At 50.6% G+C, this 20,972-nt stretch overlaps 6 protein-coding genes across 6 annotated transcripts; 3 read left to right on the top strand and 3 right to left on the bottom strand.

Annotated features, from left to right (window-relative positions):
• Positions 1 to 557: 557 nt before the first annotated feature.
• Positions 558 to 2,222, bottom strand: ASPBRDRAFT_46289 (ferrochelatase HEM15). Its single transcript, XM_067625602.1, has 3 exons — positions 1,868 to 2,222; positions 1,218 to 1,800; positions 558 to 1,158 (listed from the first exon to the last, which is right to left on the bottom strand). The coding sequence occupies exons 1-3, from the start codon at positions 2,087 to 2,089 to the stop codon at positions 701 to 703; spliced, it is 1,263 nt and encodes a 420-aa protein (XP_067476259.1). The 5' UTR covers positions 2,090 to 2,222; the 3' UTR covers positions 558 to 700.
• A 213-nt stretch (positions 2,223 to 2,435) lies between these two features.
• Positions 2,436 to 5,123, top strand: akuA (putative DSB repair complex subunit Ku70). Its single transcript, XM_067629355.1, has 6 exons — positions 2,436 to 2,677; positions 2,736 to 3,347; positions 3,407 to 4,253; positions 4,315 to 4,418; positions 4,484 to 4,711; positions 4,777 to 5,123. Exons 1-6 carry the CDS (start codon positions 2,612 to 2,614, stop codon positions 4,879 to 4,881), a joined length of 1,962 nt encoding a protein of 653 aa, XP_067476258.1. The 5' UTR covers positions 2,436 to 2,611; the 3' UTR covers positions 4,882 to 5,123.
• Positions 5,124 to 5,592: 469 nt separating this feature from the next.
• ASPBRDRAFT_198579 (DUF3431 domain-containing protein) lies at positions 5,593 to 6,663 on the bottom strand (the record flags this gene model as incomplete). The annotated part of the gene is made up of 3 exons (XM_067621217.1): positions 5,593 to 5,641; positions 5,705 to 6,340; positions 6,413 to 6,663. The coding sequence occupies 3 exons, from the start codon at positions 6,661 to 6,663 to the stop codon at positions 5,593 to 5,595; spliced, it is 936 nt and encodes a 311-aa protein (XP_067476257.1).
• A 6,460-nt stretch (positions 6,664 to 13,123) lies between these two features.
• On the top strand, positions 13,124 to 18,156 carry ASPBRDRAFT_32743 (putative nuclear migration protein (ApsA); the record flags this gene model as incomplete). The annotated part of the gene is made up of 2 exons (XM_067623051.1): positions 13,124 to 13,534; positions 13,600 to 18,156. 2 exons carry the CDS (start codon positions 13,124 to 13,126, stop codon positions 18,154 to 18,156), a joined length of 4,968 nt encoding a protein of 1,655 aa, XP_067476256.1.
• A 179-nt stretch (positions 18,157 to 18,335) lies between these two features.
• Positions 18,336 to 19,032, top strand: ASPBRDRAFT_291154 (uncharacterized protein). The gene has a single exon (XM_067622615.1). It carries the CDS (start codon positions 18,515 to 18,517, stop codon positions 18,887 to 18,889), a length of 375 nt encoding a protein of 124 aa, XP_067476255.1. The 5' UTR covers positions 18,336 to 18,514; the 3' UTR covers positions 18,890 to 19,032.
• On the bottom strand, positions 18,886 to 20,825 carry ASPBRDRAFT_77310 (uncharacterized protein). Its single transcript, XM_067629354.1, has 2 exons — positions 19,705 to 20,825; positions 18,886 to 19,643 (listed from the first exon to the last, which is right to left on the bottom strand). Exons 1-2 carry the CDS (start codon positions 20,724 to 20,726, stop codon positions 19,175 to 19,177), a joined length of 1,491 nt encoding a protein of 496 aa, XP_067476254.1. The 5' UTR covers positions 20,727 to 20,825; the 3' UTR covers positions 18,886 to 19,174.
• Positions 20,826 to 20,972: the final 147 nt, after the last annotated feature.

Below are 20,972 nucleotides of genomic sequence, written 5' to 3'. Positions count from 1 at the left end.
CCTGGGGTGGGCTCAGAACATTTGGGAACCGAGCGGGGGGAATGACGGAGCCGGCAAGAAAGGAGGACTAAGATAAACGACAGTCCATTAATTAAACTCCGAGCAGGTTGCTTATCAATCGGCATGAAACGCAGGACAGGTCAGCAAATGCTGGATCTGGACACATGCCAGCGCATTATGGTATCTCTAGATAGGCAGTGGTGACGTGATTAGAGAAATTCAGCCTAGGATGCCCATGACTGGTGAGTGATTGTGGGAGTTGCGTTTCACGGTTCAAGCCCATTCTCGGGGATCACCCCCGGCATGCAGTCTCAGAAGCAAGGCAGCGCAGCTCGGCGATAACGCCCTGGACTAATCGCGCCTCGGGCCACTTACATCACTCCACGCTGTCGACACGGTTCAAAGTGTACCACTTCCCAGTTCTGGAACGTCTCAAAAAGCTGCCAGAAGTCAAGACGCGCATGAAACACTCTGGTAGGGCGGTGATCCTGCTGCTGACTGGTTTTGGGTGATGCATCCTATCGCAAATACACGGAAGTCTATTCGCCCACGTGAGGGTTGCGCCGAAATCTTGATCTTACAGTTGTACCTTGTTGCTTGTATAGACACACAGACTATCGTACACTAAACGCAACGCCTCCACATACGGACATCAAAATGAACCCTTGGCAAAGGAAAGAAACACTGGTTTTGAAGTAATTTATACTATCAAAGATGCCCCCTGTTCTCCAGCGAAGAACTTCTTCTGCTCCAAGCACCTTTCACTCCGGCAACCTTGACAGCGCAGCGTCATTTGCAGCGAGCATTTTTCACCCTTGCGCAAGTGCTCCTGAGCAAGATCCGCAAGGGCCTGGATGAATACAGGGCTGCCGTTCAGACTTTCGGCCCGCTTGACACCCGGGTGATTCGCCTCTTCAATGACTTCGAGATCCAGCTCATACAGAGTCTCGATGTGGTCGCTGGTGAAGGCGATCGGTACGAGGACAATGTCAGTCTGTCCACGCTTTACATACTCTTGGACGGTATCACTCGTCTGCGCCCCAAGCCAAGCACTTGGTCCGACCTGAGACTGCCAGCAGAGGCGGTAAGGGTTGCTAAAATTGAGCCTTTGCATCACCGCATGCACGGTTGCAGCGACCTCGGCCGGGTATGGATCGCCTAAAGAGAAGTTCTCGGTTAGCCACTGGGACTCCGTGACAAGGCCCTTGGGGACTCACCTCGGTTCACAACGCTCATGGGCAAACTGTGGGCCGAGAACAAGAGAACCACTCCATTTCTCTTATCTTCCGGGTAGGTTTTCAATTGATCCTCAATGTTTCTCGCAAACGCCTCCACAAGACCAGGGTGTGTAGGCCATCTGTCGATAACGCTCCATTGGATAGCTCCAGAGGGGTCCACGTCTCCGTTTGCCCGCTTGCCCTCCAGCCGATTCCTCCATTTCCACAGCTCGTTCAATGAGCTGCCCGTAGTAGAACAGGAATATTGGGGATATTGCGTAAACGCGACCGCACGACCGCCCTTCCCATTACCAAACCCATCTTCCAGCAGTTTTGTGTACATTTGTTCCGTCAGCGGGTTGGCGTACCGGAAGGCGACATACGGCTTGTGAGGCGCTGTCTCCGGGTTGATCTTGTCCAGCAGCTTGCACATTTCCTCGCATTGGTATTCGGACCATTTTCTGATGGGTGAGCCTCCGCCGATATCCGCGTATTGTTTTTGGATCTTGGGTGTGCGTCTTTTCGAAATGAGGGGCCCGAGGTAGTGTTGGAATCTGCCCAGAGGAATCAAATCGCCGTCGGCCTTGAATTGGGTTATTTGTTAGAGATGTAGCAACCATAATGACAGCTTGTCATTGTCGGAAACGTACAAAGAGCCGGCTGAGGAAATCCTCTACTTCATCTGTCGTCGAGGGCCCTCCCATGTTCAGGAAGACCATGGCCGTGGGGCCCTTGGAGCCAGTTGCATCCTGGGTCACTGGAGGCACCGTTGTCGCCAAACCGCATCTTTGTTCCTGCTTATACCCGAACAGGGTGCGAGAAGCCGGTCGCAGCAATTGCCGGGGAAGCGTAAACGGGCGGCGGAGAGCCATGACAGGCAATGGTAGGATCGGGTAATCTATTCAATTGGGATATAAGAAAAGACTGTTCGTATCGCGCAAGCCGATAGATTATTCAGATCCGCATCAGAAATTTTAAAGGCAGACAAGTGGCAAGAACAAGTAAGTGGGTGTATACAACAGCGCAAGGCCTTCTGGAAGCTGAAAAGTCCAGAACGGCTTGATGACGGAGCATCGATACCGGCTTGGAACACCCGACAGCCAATGGCCGGCCAGCCAGCGTCATCAATTACCAGGCGGGAATCACATGATGTTCGTGTCTCCCCGCGTCTTTCGGCCCATCGATTTTATCGCGTCCCTCGCGACGGGATCCAGTGACGATATACTCCATAAATCCTCCTCGGCTGCAGGCAGCAGAGGCCAAACAGGCAGACACAGCAGCCCCACTTGTTCCTGGTTTCGACTTCACCTTCTATTGACATTTATACATCAATACCTCTCAATCTCGAATTTGATACCACCTTGAATGCTCTAAAATACTCTACGGCAACCACTATGGCGGACGGTAACCCACATCGGGAAGATGAGGCGGCTGAGGAAGAAGAGGAGATTGACGAGACTGTGCGCATATTTTACCCCATGAACTCGACTGGAAGTCTGGAACTGACAACTATATTAGAGCTACAGATCAGTCAAAGATGCGGTCCTCTTCGCAATCGATGTCAGCGATTCCATGTTGACGCCTCGCCCCTCAGCAGATCCTAAGAAACCCACCCAAGAATCACCCACTACAGCTGCGCTGAAATGCGCATATCACTTCATGCAACAACGCATCATATCAAATCCACAAGACATGATGGGGGTTTTGCTGTTTGGGACGCAGGCGTCCAAGTTCTTTGATGAAGATGAAGACAGTCGAGGAGACCTCTCCTACCCCAACTGCTACCTCTTCACTGATCTGGATGTTCCTTCGGCCCAGGAGGTCAAAGAACTTCGAGCGCTGGTAGATGATGAAGGAGACTCAAGGGAGGTCCTATCTCCGGCGAAAGAGCAAGTCTCTATGGCAAACGTTCTATTCTGCGCCAACCAGATATTCACATCAAGAGCGCCAAACTTCCTCTCCCGGCGATTGTTCATCATAACAGACAATGACAATCCCCATGGTAATGATAAAACCCTACGGTCGGCGGCGACTGTGCGTGCTAAGGATCTTTACGATCTTGGTGTCACCATTGAGCTGTTTCCGATCTCGCGTCCTGAGCATGAGTTCAAGAACTCCAACTTTTATGACGTAAGCTTTCATACTCTATAGCAATGTGGCAGGGGCAGAAACTCACTATACATACAAAGGATATTATCTACAAGTCATCGCCCAACGATCCAGAGGCGCCTGCATATCTACAATCCGATTCAAAAGCGGCGACAGCGACAAGGGACGGGATATCACTTCTCAACACGCTTCTATCCAGTATCAACTCAAGAACGGTCCCGCGCCGCACTCATTTTTCGAACATGCCTTTAGAACTTGGGCCAGACTTCAAAATCTCGGTTTCGGGCTACATACTCTTAAGAAGGCAAGCGCCCGCTAGAAACTCCTTCATCTGGCTGAACGGCGAGAAGCCTGTGGTCGCGAAAGGAGTGACTACCCACTCCACAGATGATACTTCCCGTGAAGTCGAGAAATGGGAGATTAGAAAGGCATATAAGTTCGGTGGCGACCAAGTAACCTTTTCGACTGATGAACAGAAGACGCTCAGGGACTTCGGTGAGCCAGTGATCAGGGTCATAGGGTTCAAGCCTATCACTGCGCTCCCATTCTGGGCGAATGTCAAACATCCATACTTCATCTATCCATCCGAGGAAGACTATGTAGGCTCTTCGCGAGTATTTTCGGCATTGCACCAGACTCTTTTGCGTACCAAGAAGATGGCGCTCGTCTGGTTCATTGCGCGCAAGGGCTCAGGCCCCGTTCTCGCCGCTATGATCGCAGGCGAAGAAAAGCTCGATGAAAATGGCGTACAGAAATACCCTCCTGGCATGTGGATTCTTCCCCTCCCGTTCGCGGACGATATCCGGCAGAACCCTGAAATTACGTTGAATGTCGCTCCGGAGCCATTGATCGATCAGATGCGCGTGGTCGTTCAACAATTGCAGCTGCCGAAGGGGGTGTACGAGCCTCTCAGATACCCCAACCCATGTAAGTCACTGTCTTCCACTGCTCGTATACTATGGACGGGAAGTTGACAACCCGTGACTAGCCCTTCAATGGCATTACCGCATCCTACAGGCTCTCGCTTTAGACGAAGATCTCCCTGAAAAACCAGAAGACAAAACCATTCCCAAATACCGTCAAATTGACAAGGTATGTCCACCGCACCTAAGAATTAGCTCTTGCCCGGGTTTCACTAACTAACAATTACACCGCAGCGCGCCGGTGACTACGTATTATCCTGGGCCGACGAACTCGAAAAGCAATACGCCAAAACCTCAGCAGCGGCCCCTCACCCGACAAGCACCCTCGTTAAAAGAGGAGCTAAGGACCGAGCAAGCGAAACCGAAGACTCCAAACCATCGAAAAAGGTCAAGGTCGAGGAGGACTCCGGAAGCCTAGAAGAAGAGGTCCGCAAGCATCATAAGAAGGGGACGCTATCCAAGGTAAGCAAGCATTGCAAAGTCTCATGACGGAATCTGTGACAATATATTAACTAGCTGTTTTCTAGCTTACGGTCGCTATCCTAAAGGATTTCTTGACATCCAATGGACGCTCGAATGCGGGTAAGAAAGCGGATCTTATTGAGCGGGTAGAGGAGTTCTTGGAGCAGTAGCATAATAGGATGGTCGGGTTCGCTATTTAGCCCCTGAAGGATGGCTGTTCGTTACCTGATAACATGAGCTTGTAATTAATGGGGGTTGGATGTCGGGGTAGGCGTCCTTCAACGAAACGTAATTCATGGAAAAGAAGTTGTTTTTCTACCAGGCCATGTCCAATGTAAAGAACCCGAAGGAATAGCGGTTCATCATCATAGAATCATGAAATGAAGCACTAGCGATCTAAAATATCCGAACCATGATTTGCTACCTTCCAAATCCACTCGCGCAAAGTTACCGAGGCCAATTGTCTCCATAAAAGAATACCATCGGTTCAGCTGCTGCGCGTGACATCTCCAAACTGAATTAAATTGAAGTATATCGTCAATAACCAACCAAGATTTCGCCGTAAAACGATAGTAAATCGGGCTTCGGTAGCCAAAATGGGGACGAGTAATGTCAACGAGCAGTCCCTGTAAACAAACGCCACGCTGTTTGTATGTTTGTAATATCCCCAGTAGAAACGGATTGTCGCTGGTACTAATCACCCACAAGAAATTGGGACTGGAAACGAGCGAAGAAATGGGAATAACTTCGAAAGAGAGACGAAAGCAAGAGAGCGCCGGAAAGGAAGCTATCGTGATAGTATATATACAAGTAGTAGAAGCCGTGGGTATTTTTGAAAAATTTGGAAGCAGAAACGTTAGTTGATGGTATGTGTACAATGATCAACATTGTCCATAAACTTGGCAGTAGCAGACTTCTTCGTCGGGACAGCTAAAGGTGTTAACACGTTAGTATCGAAAGTGTATTCAGGTGTGATATGCAAAGGCAACATACTAGATTGATTCTTTGCCAAATATGACGTGCCAGAGAAATTCCATGACACGACCGCTACTGGCATCATTCTTGTCTGTGTCGATGATCCACTGGCGGATCTTGATGTAGTCTTCCCGTGGTCGTTGGTGGACCTGCTCTCGTGACACGGCGAATTGCGCACAGCACGCCGCGCCAATCTGTTTCGGCATTTGCAGGAACTTCTGGTACTGAGCTTGGTCGTATTCATCTTTCATCGTTAAACCTCCGGTGGAGTTTAGAGGCGGAGTGCTTGTGCCCTCGAAGATCTCTGCGAAGACTTCTTCGGTCACGTGTTGGTTGGTGCGATGGTCCTGCTTGCACCCCGGGTTCCAGTTGCAGCGGAGGTTGACATAGCCATTGTCTTGAACGAAATCGAGACGCAGGGATTTCATCGCAATGACATTGTCATGTAAGGGCGCATCGACATGCCAGGCCATCAGAAACCCTGCGCGATGAGAATGAAGGAAAGCGATGGTGGATGGTAGGCTGTCGTAGTGATCAATTAGGTAGGTGAGATAAGCCATCGATTCGTGACCCTTGTTCATGGGGGTTGTAAGCGTCGTGTCGTCAGCTGCGAGCTTTTTGGAGGGATTCACGATATATATGGCTCGTTGCCAACTTTGAGGAGAGAGGCAATCAGTGCGCTGAAATATGAAGGGACAATGGGAGAAGAATAATAATAATACTCACTCTGGTAGCTCCTGCTCGACCCATTCCGTGTGCTCTTCCTGTAACTTGGCCATCACAATCACCTTGTCCCCTTGTGCGACTGGACGAGAGCCATTTAGTTTGTTCATCGGCGGGCGCAAATCCAGCCAATTGATCAGATATGCGCCCGCGCGGTACTGATCGCAGATGTCCTCGAGATGGATCTTCAACAGATACAAGGGTAAGATGAGTGCTAGACTAGCACACAAGGCTATGCGAGCGCCCCATCTCATGGTGAACGGCTCAAGGTGTGGCAACCTCTGTCCACGGCACAGGTCTGTCCCTCAAAAGGAATTGGTAGGTCAAAAAGCCAATGAGGACAACTTTCGAAAGGTCGTTGTCAATGCAATGCTGCTTACACTCTATTCTTCTCTTGTGGAGGTGATAAGATTGTGAAATAATGAAAAATAATGTCACAATACAGGCAGGTGTAAGGAATGACTTTTGAGTCGGAAAGGACCGATAAGGATGAAAGACCGAGAGAGGATGATTTCAAGCACCAAAGGAGGGTCAATCTGATGAGGAAGAATCCAAAGGAAGGAAAAGAGGGAAAAATAGAAAAAAAGGAGGGTGGCCTTGGAGGGGCTATATGTGAACCATATTGCGCGAAAATCAGAGATGGAGAGGAGAGAGAGAGAGACGGACAAGAGGGGTCAAGGCGAGGGTGATCAGGAAAGGAGACTGGCACGACCACACTTGATTATGGATTAACCTATTCGTCTGCCTACCAAGGCGGTAGAGGTAGTTACAGTAGTTAGTTCAGGCCCCAGGTACTTAGTGACTTTCGTGACTTTAGACTAGAAGAGTCACTAAGACGAGTAGGCCAGGCCCGTCGAATGTTTCCAATTCAAGCCCCCATCTGCGGCATTCTGTTTCGCCCGCTCAGGCACTCGAATCTTTCAGTTCTTGTCGTTTTGTGGCGCGGCATGGAGGGAGTGGGGCGTAACCGGACCCCCACTGTGCGGCCACGCGTTAAATTTGATGCTGTCGTTTGGTTCCCCCAAGTTGAATCACTATGGAGTACTTCTTAAGGGGGAATGGAAGAGACTGTCATAGGCTCAGACAATGGCAAACTTCAAGAAGTTAAACGGGAGCCACTTTCTTTCCTTAGCGGGCCTTAGCGGGGAAGCTTGGCAGCCGCCAAGTTGAGCGTACGAGCACGACAGATTCTTTTTATTTTAGGAATGCTTGACTTGCCCCGTACATACGAGTACGGCTTGCTGTTTCTATCTATCTGCTCTATCCCTCAATCTACCCCTTCAATCCTTGGAAAACTTCTCCCCCCTCGTATAAAGGACTGAGATCACCCCCTTCCATGCCTCAAGTTGGCTGTGCAAACCATGGACCGCTGGTGGCGGACAACCTTCGCCCCTTGACGGGATGACGTCGCGGGGGCCATTGCGCGTACGTGGGCACCACTCATATCTCTGACCAATATGCCCTCGCTGCTGCCAGCCTGCCACGCTAATCCGCCATGGTTCGCATGTCACAGCCATCTTTCAGAATTTAAACGTTCGTTCTACGGTTTCCAGATTAATCGCTTGAGTTGCCAGAAACGTTCCCCCGCGGATCGGCAACATTGTTTCGCAGCTTCGCACGTCCCGACACGGTGGATAATAAGCAGTGCCATGAAACGCTGGAACTGGCATGCGACGATGGGCAAAGCGACAGCGAACCATGGCCCACTTCACTATGTACCAATCTGCGTGGAGTTGGACAGCTGGGGAATGGATTTATTATTTGCCCGCCAGATGACAAGTGTCTCGGGGATTTATCCACTGATAAGAGAAAAACGGGGACACTTAACCGTCCAGATCTAATTTCATTTCCCACCTAGTTATCTTCTTCGACGCCCCATCCATCTTGTTGTGTCTTGACTCTCTCCCAATTGCCTGCCTCACAACCTTTTGTGTCGCGTGTTTCTGATTATTCTTTGGGGGCCATATTCGTTCCTTATAAGATCAGCCTTGCTAAGCCTTGTTGGGCGCCACTCTGACTGTTAAAAGATATTTTAGGAACCTCTGAACTTGGCAAAGGGTTAATTGCTTACTATGCACTACAAAAATAACCTGATAGTGGGTATTATCAGTAGGCGAATCAACAATCTCGAGCACGCAAGATAGTGCGGGGAATCAGGTTAAAGCATCTTGTATCAGGCAACACTTCAGTCTTCGACTCAGTGGCGTACCAGGCTAAAGTCCCACTACTTTCCAAAAAATTGATAGAATAGATCTCATCAGTTCTATCACCTGGATACGCATTGATAACAGTCTTCGATGTTCCCAATGGGACCCTGTACGGTGTTAAAAATTGCTATCGAGGCGCGCCTAACCTTCCTAGGCCGGCTACAACCGATTTACGAAAACCTCATACTCACCACACTCCCTGGCAAGCTAGGTGACCGGATAGTCGAGTGGTGACTATCTAGCAGACACTGAAGAGATGTCTGGTAGTACTTTCCTATCCACGTCTATATACAAAGTGTAGTAGGTTTAAACCTCACAGCTACTAATCCTACAGGGAACTATTTCAGAAGAATAGACTCTTTTTCAGATATACTTAATGCTGGGAGGGAAGGGAATCTATAAAATATAATTTTCATTCATAATTTTCCCCCTCGCTGTCTCCATATCAAGCGCGTGAGAGGTCTTTATAGATTCTTTTATATATTAACAATAATTCACCATAGACCCCTACAGTCCATATACAAGGAGGTGACAGAAGCCTACTAGTTTTATAATTTAGACAAGGACTTATAATCTACTTTATTCACTATATGATGACATACCGCCTGTATATAAGAGAAAAGATAGCAAAACACGTATATGGGGCTATTGAGTTGGCTGAAAAGTCGCCCAGTTAGTTAGCATAGACTCTGATGTGGTCGGCAACGATTGAAACAGAGAATAATGGGATTACCTACCTCCCTCCCTCCCTCGCAAGCTATCAAATGTAGCCTTTGAATCGAGAGCTTGGCCACATAAAATACCTGGTCATCCAAACAAGCATTGCATCTATCACAGCATAGTAGATTTGTAAGTTTCTAGAAGGGTGTTCAGCACTATGATATGAGGGCGTACTCAACGATGAGGACACTTGAAGAGAGGATAATAACAGCCGAATATTTATGAATTTCTCCCTTCGAATATAGGAAATCAAAGCTTGGTCTAAACTATGCTAGCTCGTATCTGAACCTAGTTAGTTGCAGTAAGTAGTATGTGACCAATTCTTTCAACTATATCCATACTTCAATCAAGAGAACAACTCGCGGTGATTATACTAGAGTATGCTTAGCATCAACTCTACCAGCACTCTTGAACACCATCGAATGCAAAGTTCTATGCAAACTATTACCCACGTGCACAGATGTGAGCCACCATAGGAGAGACGTGGCAAAATACTATAGTAGTCTGGGGAACAGGGATAGTACTAGTATAGTAAAATAGATCAGCTCCACTCAAAAGAGAATGGATACATATATTAGAGGGCTCACAAGCGACGATGGCGAATGAATGTAATCCGTCGGACTCCTTCGGTGGCTTCTGCTGATATCCTGACCACAGTGGACAAAGATAGCGCGATTTTAATTTACCATGGGTCATTAGACTGTTGCCTGGCTCGCTTCCCCAGAAAATTTACTGACCCTCTGCTTTTCCCCAATCCTCGGTTTTCCAGAAACTTTCGCCTTTATGTGTCTCAAGCAAATCGATCAATCTTCTTCACTACTCTCTGATTAACCATAGCTTATCGCTTGTTCTATGCAATTTCTGCGTTGACACCACAGGATGCCGTGACACACGTGTGTTTATATAGTGCGTGGCAGCAGAACAGTATCGCTAGATTCTTAGAGGTTCAGCAACAAAATCGCTAGCACCAACTATACAAGGATATCAAGAGGAGGTAAGATATAATACACGATGGTATTGTTCTTATTACTTTTTCAATTTCTAGTGTCCTTCTTACTCTCCTCTTGTTCTCCTTTGGCGGAAGCCATGAATCTGCATACAAATGAGCAATGCAACTACTTAGAGTACTATTGCATAGCACCGCGACACATAGCGGATGTCATCCATATACGCCCAAGTAAAGTCATAGCCATGAAATAACAAACTTCAGTGAAGGGCTAATAAATACATATAAGGCCAATACATAAAGCAGTCTACCAAGGTCTTGGCGACCGAGAACACAAACAGGGAGTAAGGGGCGCACAATAAGATTCAATCGAGTTGCACAACTCAGATGAGCCAAAGCTTCTTTCTGAAGTCAACGACGCCCTGATCATCTAGGCGAGAGCCTCACTGCCAGTCACTATTGAACAGCTCACCCTTTTCTCGGCGTGAGAGAGTTTCTGGAAGGATTCGTCATTCAAATGCGGTTGACACGTGGTTCATCCCCTACGTGCGACATTTGCAGGACCTGCAGTTTGACAGATCGAAGTGACAATTGATACAGCATTGGGGCTGTGTATTGTTTGGGACTACGTTGCGTAGTAGGTTTTGTCTTTTGCTTTTCTTCTCTGACGAATAGTACTTTCTAAACCATTGTTGAGAAGCAGAATCCCAATCGCTTGGGCTTACAGATCACATGACTGTCTATCCCGGATCGTCATCAGGTGATTGGGAAAAGCCAAAAAGAAGAGGCATCCATGCAAACCAAGCAAACAGCCAGCCTCACCAGCTGTAACTAACGCTACTACTGTCTTCAGTAGTAACTATCTATTATTGAATCTGCAAAGTGTGGTACGGGTACCTCTTCTCGCTTGAATGCCGGGTATCTACCGTGGGTGGGAGAGTTTGGAGGAACCGCCCGACTGGTTTAGCAGTGATGTGTTGGTGGTGGTGGTGGTGGTGGTGATCATCGGGCAGGTCATACCCTCGCAACTTAAAATGGGTTTTCGCTACGCGTGTGCGGGAGGGAGGGCTTACTTAGTCCCTCTTGTAGATAACTAAGTTACTGGTGGACATCTGAATAACCTTCAATGTGCTTGTCTGGTTCCAAGGGAAGCTAGCTGATGACAGAACCCCCTAGCCCGGTAGATCGTGACTTGTTCCATGTCCCTATTCCGATGTGGCTTCTCTAGGCTGTAGGTAACAGGTAGATATGTATAAAGTGTGGTGTCAAAACAATCAATAAATACCAGATCCCAAGATCGGCTCCCCCTCTCCTAACCGGCCAGCAATGCCATTACGTATCCGATCAATTAACGCTTCAGGTACCATTTGTTTTGGTCCTGGCTGCCCACAATAACTCTTGAGATTATCTGCTGTTGGCCTTGGGGGACTGTGCCGTCCTGGTATACGCACACTGCGACATTCTAGTAGTTCAAGCAGGGACAGAGACAGAGAGGGAGAGGGGGAAATACTGAGACTTGAGACAGACTAAGGCTGTTGACGGTCGGTGCTGGCCGAGGGGATGAACCTGAGGCAAACGGTGCCCCGAATCATTCCCCTGCCGGAGTGGGCTCCTTTTTCTTTAGTAGTTCCGCACCACTCATTCAGGCTGAGTACCCCAAAGGTTAGCAGTTAGTTAGTGGTTAGTTGTTAGTTCTGAGTAGGAGGTTAGTTAGTTAGTTAGTTAGGGTGACTGACTGACTGGCTCTCGTCCATCCGTCCCTCTCTTCCCTCTCCCTCTCCTCCTCTTTTCCCCCGCCCAACGAACGAGTCGCCCTCGTCTCGTTGTCCAACAACATCAACAACAACAACTGGCACTCTCTGCCTTGAAATCACTCCCTCATTTCCCCCCTTCCTTCTCCTTCCACTACTGTTTTTCCTCCCCTCCAATTGCCCTTCCCTATTTCCTTGTGTTTACTTCCCCTTCGGACTTCCAACTTCTTACTTTGCCTTTCTTTTCCTTTCCCTACTTACCCTTCCTATCGCATTGAACCCTGGTCTTTCCTTTTCTTCTACCTCATCATTTCACTCTTAATAATCCCTACTTATCTTTTTTTTTTCTTTCCCCCTTCGATCTTATCTATTGTATAGTGTGGACGCTTCATTGCATCCGCCTGTACCCGTAATTTCCTGGATTTCTTTCCCTCCGTCCTCATTCTGCGCCCGCTTCTCGGCGACTCCCTTGTTTCGCCCGCACGCCGCTGCCTCGTCCCGAAGGCGCACATCTGGTCGCACTCGCACAAGGTTACTCTGCGGTTGCTGGACAGGTACGCGTTTGTCGTCGGAAGCTTCTCTGGGAGCAGGTTTTCAGTTGCTTGCTCCAAGTCTTTTCGTCACAAACGAGGCGTAACCGCCACCTTCGGCTTTCCGGTATCGTAATCCGTCGATCCCAAGTGTTTGTGTTGTCTTCTTCGGTCGGCAATCGACGCGGCTGCCGCAGCGAATCATCCGCCAACAACGCGCATCCCCTTTCTGTTTGACGGTCGCGAACTCTTCCCAGCCCCGAGGCGTTGCGAAGATCGGGTCGCAGGTCGGCTCACCGAATCGCCTATCCGAATTGGAGAGGAACTAAGAATAAAACAGGCCGGCAAAGAAGATCGTCGCATAACCGGAGGATGACCAAAAATTAAAACGAGAAAACGACGAAACGAAGCGACGAGTGTGCCGGGCTATTGACGTTGGCTGTACCCTTACCCTACGGGATTAGGCACAGCCTGCCGTTCGATCAGCCGCAAGTGTGGCCGTCTCTTCACGCCGCATGATCAACGCTACTACCAATGGTGGACGAGGGACAACTGGCAACATGTCGACAATCGAAGACCCTTTCGTGTCCGCCTCCCAGGAGGGCGCCGTTCCTCGCGAATCGCACCGGTACTCGTCCTTTGACACCCAGCTGTACAGTCTAGATGCATCCTCTCCCGCGCAGGCCAAACGAGCCCTCGAGGCGCATCTGGCCGAGACCGAGCGTAGGCTCGAGGAGGCGAGCAAGCTCGGTACTGCTCTCATTGAGCAGCAGAAGGAGCTCGAGGAGAAGTTGAAGGAAGTCGAACAGCAGCAGGAGGCGGGCCAGATTGGGCCTGACCTTCGTCAGAAGCTCGCGGACTTGGAGAAGGAGTACAATGAAATTGGCCGGGAAACTGCGCGAGCATTCCTTGCCCCGAAACGCATGGCGGGCGGCGAGGATAGTCACTTGGGCACCCCATACGAGCAGAAGGTATGCTGAGGCTATTGTATGAGCCGCTGAGCGTGCGCCGGTTGCTAACCAACACCCCTTCGCAGTCACCGATCAGTCCAGCGCTTTTCGCGGGTCAAGCAACCAATTCCCCCAGTAAAGTGAGTGTCCCGTCTCGCAAACAGCGAAACCAATCTTCGACCCGCGTCCATGACATCGAATTCGCGACCGAGATTTCGACCTCCCTCCTGGCCCAAGTTCGCCAGTTACAGGCCTTGCTTGCGGAGCGCGAGGAGGCTCTCAAGATTCTCAACCTGGAAAAGTCAAGGCTCGAGTTGGAGGCAGAGGGGTACACCCAGCGTATCCGTGCACTGGACGAGAGCGAGGAGCGCTACAAGGACGAGAACTGGGCGTTGGAGACAAAGACCCATGAATTGATGGCGGCAGTTAAGGAGGCAGCCGATCGGGAGAGTAGACTCAATAGCAACCTGGGTATTCTGGCTTCCGAAAAGGGCTCGGTCGAACGAGAGCTTGAGGACTTGAAGCAAGTCAATGCGAAATTGATCGAGGATCATACGGCCGCTCAAAAAGCCAACGATTCGGAGATACATCTTCTGCGAAGGAACCTCAACGCTGGGGATGCTGAGAAGCTTGCGCTTCAACAGAAAGTCGAGGAGCTGAACGCGCAGAATGAAGAACTCGCGAGAGCAGTCGCCATGCGCATTCGTCAGCACGAAGCAGAATCCACTCGCGAGGTTTCCCGTGGCCATGAATCGGATGATCAAGACCAATCCACGCCGGAGAACTCACCTCCCCCATCGCCCAACAAGTTTACCCCTCGACACAACCATTTGGAAACCGAGACATTGCGGAGTTCACTGGGTCATGCCCATCGGATGATCCAGAATCTCAAGAGCACTATCCATCGCGAGAAGACCGAAAAGATTGATCTCAAGCGTATGCTGCAAGAAGCTCGTGATGAGATAGAACAGCGTCGTCGCGAAGCCGCTGCCCCAACTAATCCGTCAAGCAAGCGCCAGAAGACCAAGGCGGAGGCTGCCAGGAAAGCTCCTCGGCCCGACTTGCTGGGTGCTGGACGGAAGAGGGCCGAAATTGAGATCCAGGATTCGGACTGGGAAGACAATGCTACCGAAGCCAGCCCGTCCCATAAGGCTTCCATGAAGTTGCACCAAGGCCGTGTGGGAGGACAATCGTCCGACGAACCTAGCGATGCGTACCAGACTGCTACTGAAGCTGATGATACCTTTGAGACGGCCAACGAACGAGAAACCGCGACCGAAAGCGAAGCTTTCCAGACCGGAATTGAAAGCATGGCTGACGATAGCACTGATACCGATGAGCTCACGGAGACTGAGGAGCGGCTGCAGCGGACACCGCGCGGACGAGTGTCATCCTTGACTCTGACAAAGGCCCGCGATAGGACCTCCTACCAGAGTACTGCGTCTACCTCAGGCGATGAAGATGAGGATTACGACGAGGGTTTCCCGTCGCCTAGCCAAATGTCCTCGCCCAGATACCGGCTGAGGAAGAAGAGGAGCGTCATGAGGAAGATCCGTCCTTCAGGAGAAGCCCCGATGGCTTCTAGTAGCCGACCATCAAGTGCGCGAGAGTCCCCAGCGACAAGCTTCACCCAAGGCTTGCCATCCTCTGAGGGCCAGAGTCTCTTTATGGAGCTCGCCGAACTAGACGGGGAGGAAGATGAGGGTGCCTTTGGTCCCCCTATGCGGTTCGCTACAGGCTCGCAGGCTTCAACTCCGCGCATGCTTCCCACCCCCGACTCTAGACGACCCTCGGAGGCCATACTCGACGCGGTTCCCAAGCCTGTTATGGTTGATTCTGGAATGATGACTGATCCTTGGGTCCCCACAACTGAGACGACAACTAGCCTCCAGGATACGAAGGATGAGGCCGCTCGTGAGGTGCCTGCAACAATCACAAAGACAGTCATGTCTGACGCCAGCACCGCGACCGAGGTAGAGGCGCCTCCGCAACTGGCACACGTGGGGACACAATGGACTCCCATCGAAACAGAAATGCAGAAGGACCGGGCTGTTGTGGACGCTGAAGATGCCAAACCGAACGGCCATCCAATGCCTGATATGGAAGTGGATGTGTCTGCAGTTTCTTTCCAAGAGACTGTTCCTGTGGCACCGAAGCTACCAGAATGGAGCACCTCATATGCTGTTGGGGTTACCACCGAGCCTGTCGCATTCGTTGTTCCCGACCCGCCAGAGGTTACACTGTCATCTATCTGCTCTGAGTTGACTGAGCCGGCTGATGCCAAACTCTCTGAGCCCGAGCCTGCATATGTGGCAGATATGACCGTCTCGGCGATAGACTTCCAGTGTACACTGCCCGTTGCGCCAGCTCTACCAGAACCTGCGCCCCCAGTTCTGTTGTCCGAGCAAGGCACCAATACTGAGATGCCGGAGGTGTCTGTGTCGTCTATACTGTCCCAGCACACAGAACCGGCTGAAGTCCGTCTGGAGCCCGAGGAGTCAACCCGCGAACTCGCGATTGCAAATATGGAGGAAGCAGAACGCCCGGAGATTGCACTGTCGTCAATCTTCGCTCAGCAGACACAGCCGGCCGCGGCTATCCCAGAACCGAGGGAGGTCACCCCAGTAATTGCCATGGAGGAGGAAATGGTACCCAAGGCTGAGCTCGTGGTTTCTTCTATTTCTTCCCAACAGACAGAGCCTGTTGACGCTGTTGCACCCGAACCAGCGCTTCCTAGCCTTGCCATCTCTTCTACGGCCTTCCAATGCACCGAGCCTATGCCGGCACAGGTGCCTGAAGTGCCAGCCCCTCTGGTGCCACATGTGTCACTGTCCACTGTCAGCTCCGTGGAAACCCTCCCTGTCAAATCCACTCCCCCGCCACCTGCAATCCCCGTGCTTCAATTCCCTGACGAGAATGCCGCTCCAGAGTCCAACGAAAAAGCGCTTAATAACAGCTCGATCATGGAACCACCTTCGCTCGTGGTTTCAGAAGATACCATGGACGATAGTACACTCAACAGTGCTGCCAACATCAAGTTGGATGACTCGCTGCCCTTGAGTGCCATTTCCGGGAACGCTGTCCCACGTCACGTGCGGAAGCATTCGTCCTCTAACCGAGCAGATCAGGGTGCTCAGACGATCCTGTCGTCGAAGCAAATCGATCAGATTCTGATGGATCGTATCGTCGCCAGGCCATTGTCTCCTCCAGACAGCGATAAGGCTAAGGAACAGAATTCTTCTCCCTTTGCCACTCCCAAGGCAAGAACTCGCCCGACTCACCAACCCTCTGCAACGTCTCTCCCGTCTCACCACAAGAGGCCTGGAAGTGCCGTTAGTCAGACTTCTAGCATCCAGAGCCATCCTCCCTTGCCCGTGGATCATAGGGAGACCATTATGGCAGCCGAGAAGAGGTCGTTGGACCAACGCCCATCTTCTCCAAGCTTGATGGGCCCGCCTCTTGCCCCGGCGTCTGCCTACAGGACGAACGTAGCTCAGCGTCCACGGACTCCCAACGACTCCAACCTTCAAGTTGGAACCGCAACGACAACGTCACGGATGAAGATGAGGCGCGAGAGCCATGTGTCGCGAAGATCGTCTGTGTCATCATTCGCTTCTGAGATTGAAGAACGGTTCAACGGGCATCCGAACCCAGCTCTTGGCCCTCAGGGCTATGCTGCTGGTACGGATCCGCGAATGATTCAGGCCATCACACAGACTATGATCGGAGAGTTCTTGTGGAAATACACCCGCAAGACCGTGTCCGGGGAAATTTCTAACTCGAGACATCGCCGGTACTTTTGGCTCCATCCGTACACCCGCACATTGTACTGGAGCGAACAAGATCCACAGAGTGCCGGCAAGAGCGAGCTCCGCACAAAGAGTGTTCTGATTGAGGCTGTCAGAGTTGTCCCCGATGACAATCCTTATCCTCCCGGTCTTCATTGCAAGAGTCTTGAAGTGGTTAGCCCGGGTCGTCGGATCAGGTTCACTGCAACTACTAGTCAGAGACACGAGACTTGGTTCAATGCTCTCTCGTATCTTCTGTTACGTAACTCGACGGAAAATGGTGAGGAGCAAGAGAGCAATGCTTCGCTAGAAGACATCGATGAGTTCAACCCTGGATTCCGCTCACGGTCGCGTCAGACCTCCCGGCTGTCATTTTCGTCTTCTCGGAGTCGGACCAGCCGGAATTGGCCTAAGCAACGTGCAGGGTCCATCCTCTCAAATCGTCGGGCGGTCACTCCTGGTCGTAGTTCCCCGGCTTTGAGTACGCCGTCTCATTACTCGGACCAGAGGCACGGTTCTTCTTCCCGCCTTAGTACAATTCTGAACACCACAATTAGGGGTTCTTTCGGCAGAAAGGGTCCTTCCTATGCTACCTCGAGCATGCATGAAGGGAGCCTTCATACACATGATAGCGAGGAAGATCTGCGGCATATGATGGAAAGACAGGATGATCGGCTCGAGAATGTGCGGGCCTGCTGCGACGGTATGTATCTTTCCCCCTTATGCCCAGGCTTGGTAGCCCTACCATCATGGCAAGCAGCTGACGGCTTTCAAACAGGAAAACACGATGTCGGTGCATTGTCAAGGACCAGCAAATACAGCCCCCGTGTCAACCGAATCCACTCCCATCATTGAGACCGTTAATTACTGAGCCGTGGGGTTCGTGCCCTTAGGACGACCCAGCGACTTTTTCCTCTACTCTCTTCCCATGGTGTTAAACATTTGCATGAGCCTCTTTTGCATTATCACTATAGTCATATTTTGGCACCTCATCATGTTCATTTGGTGTTTATGAGCGCAGAATCAGCGTCTGGATCAGCTTAGCCGCGAGTTTGCATACCCCTGATGGGCACATTCCTCACTACCGCCAGTTTCTATACTTTAGTTCCTTTTAATCCTGGGGCTTGACCTCATCTCCCCGCTCTCCTGTGCCCCAATTTTTTTCTGTTGTCATTCATTTGCGATGCGAGCTGATTTCGCATGAACCATCCATATGTTTCCTATGTTGATAACTCACTGTGAGCTTAACATACCTTGTGAACAACTTGGGTCACTCATTACACCTGGCTTGACTGCCATGCTGTCAAATTTCCATTCTTTTTCTCTCCATTTTTCTTTTTTCTTTATATTAACACAAGATACTGTGCATTTACCTGTGCTGGATTGCACTTGTGTACGATCGAACCTGTATTTTCCCCTTTTTGAAGCTCAAATTGGTTGTGCGATCTGTGATGGCGGGTTTTTGCATCTGGCTCAGCTTAGCATGGCCCAAGTGAATTGGTTTCGTCCATGTCGTCGCTTTCTTGTGTGTTCTTTTACAATTGGGAAAATTGTTCTAGGAGCCCTAGACAAATTGAAGATCATGTGAGATTGAGACATTTCATTCCTGGTAATCAGCCAGCCGTAGAGAGATGGACAGGTAGTTACTACCTAGACGAATGATAGTAAAGATAAAGAAAGCACTGCCTAGGTAGTAGGCAGGTACCGCCTAATGAAGGCCACGGACATCAATCGACCTATCCATCCATCCATGACCGGAGAATCCTCGTTGAACTTGACTAAAATAAGGGTATCATATCATATACATATATAGTCCATACACAACAGATCTATCTATACTAGTATGGAAAAAAAATTGAAACGTTCATACCTATCAAGACTTGGTCGTGGTCATCGGCTTCGCCCGTCCAGCCGGCCAATAGTCAAATAGATACTGGGCTTCCCAAGTCCACGGGCCGCCTGTCTCTGATTCTTCATCTTCGTTGACATCTGTATCCATCCTGCTCAGTGGGCTGTTACCGCTCTCTGAAGCTCGACGGCGATGGTGAGGATGACGTTGTGGGGGGAGATGGGTGTTGTTATTGTTGTTGGCCATGTTCATGTTCATGTCCGTGTTCATGTTGAAGCGGGAAAAAGCGCTAGGGTCGGAGTGTGATTTTTGGAGGTTGGTTCTGCGCTCTATTGAGGGCTGTGGGGTTGGGGCTGCAGGGGTTGCTTTTGATGTAGTAGTAGTAGATGTAGTGTTGTGTTGCCGATGCGGAGGTGGAGGTGGAGGTGGTGGATCACTGTCATCATCATCTGATAACTCTATGGGGTCATTGGGGTCTTTGTCATTGTCGTTTCTGGTATGGGGATGATGGTCAGTTTGGTTTTGTTCCGCCATTAAGGTCCTGGGTACATACTGACTCTGACTGTGGCTGTTGTTGGGGTTCTGGTTGTTGTTTTTGTTGGGCTAAGATGGTGTGGTACATGAGTTTCTTGCGCGAGGGTTTGGTTTTTCTCGGGAGGCGAAGGATGTTGCCTGGGGCTTCATTGTTTCTTGGTGGTTCTGATTCTGGATTTGGTATCGGAGGTTGAAGCTGTCCATGGGGTCTGGGAGGAGGATTGGTGTCGGCGTGTTTGCGATGGGGGTTATCGTTGGACCGGTCTGTGGGTTTGAGGTGAGAGATGGGTGAGGTTGTAGTATGTTTCTTTGGGTCGGCTGTTCGGGAGGGTGCGATGGATGATGTCTCTGTCGTTCTCTTTGATGTCCCCGGGACTGCTGGCGCTGATTCGGGTCCTGTCAAGTCGATGCTTGTTGGTTCACGACGGCGGGGGACCTTCTCAGACGTGGTCCCCGTCTTTTTGCGTTTTGCAGGATAATCAACCTGCTCGTTCTCTTTCGCATCCCCTGGCAATGTATAGCTTGGTCTACTACCCGTCTGAGGCGAGCCTGCGCGCCGTGTCGGGGTCTTCTTGATACCGAGAAGATCGTTCAGTGACCGGGTCGGTTTCGGCTGGGAGGGTAGAGAAGGTCGCGCGGGCGTGGCGGATGTATAGACAGTTGTTGTAGGGGTTGGCGTCCCTGCTGGTCGCTGAGACGGTGAGCCTTGGCCTTTCCGTTTGTTGCTATACAGCCCCGACAGGTCTGTCTCCGTCCTCTCCACCGGTTCGCAAACTTCAATCAGGGCCCCGTTGTCCAGCTCCAGTTCGTCACCGTCCTGAATCCCATCATCCTGTCGCCAGTGATGGTCGCCCACGAAGTTACCAGCGACATCGTAGACCATGACGCGTTTGTTGAAGGTGTGGTATCGGAGGAACCCATCTTGCCAGCGCTTGGCTTTGCGTCGCATGTCGTAGGTGTAGAGGCAGCGGAAGCGGATCACAGGCGCGGTATTTTGGGTCGCGGGGACGCTCATGCTCGGGGTGCTTCGTGGGGTGGCCATTTTGGTGTGAATGAGGGGTGGTCGAGACAGAAACAGGGCCCTTGATCAGTGGCCCTGTGTCTGAACACCATCTGATGAGGAGGGGAGGGAGGGAGGGAGTGTGATTGTTGATTGATGATTGATGCGTGGGGGAGAAGTCAATACTGGCGGAACCGAACCGCGGACGGGATATCTGCCTCAGGCAAGAAGTTGGAGCATGATTTCTTTTTGGTCAATCTGCATTATTGATTGTCTGACGTGCATATC

The sequence above is a fragment of the Aspergillus brasiliensis genome (genome assembly GCF_001889945.1).
Source record: "Aspergillus brasiliensis CBS 101740 unplaced genomic scaffold ASPBRscaffold_11, whole genome shotgun sequence".
Taxonomy (NCBI): Eukaryota; Fungi; Ascomycota; class Eurotiomycetes; order Eurotiales; family Aspergillaceae; genus Aspergillus; species Aspergillus brasiliensis.
Note: the sequence above shows the minus strand (reverse complement) of the source record. Positions and strands in the feature narration are given on the sequence as shown.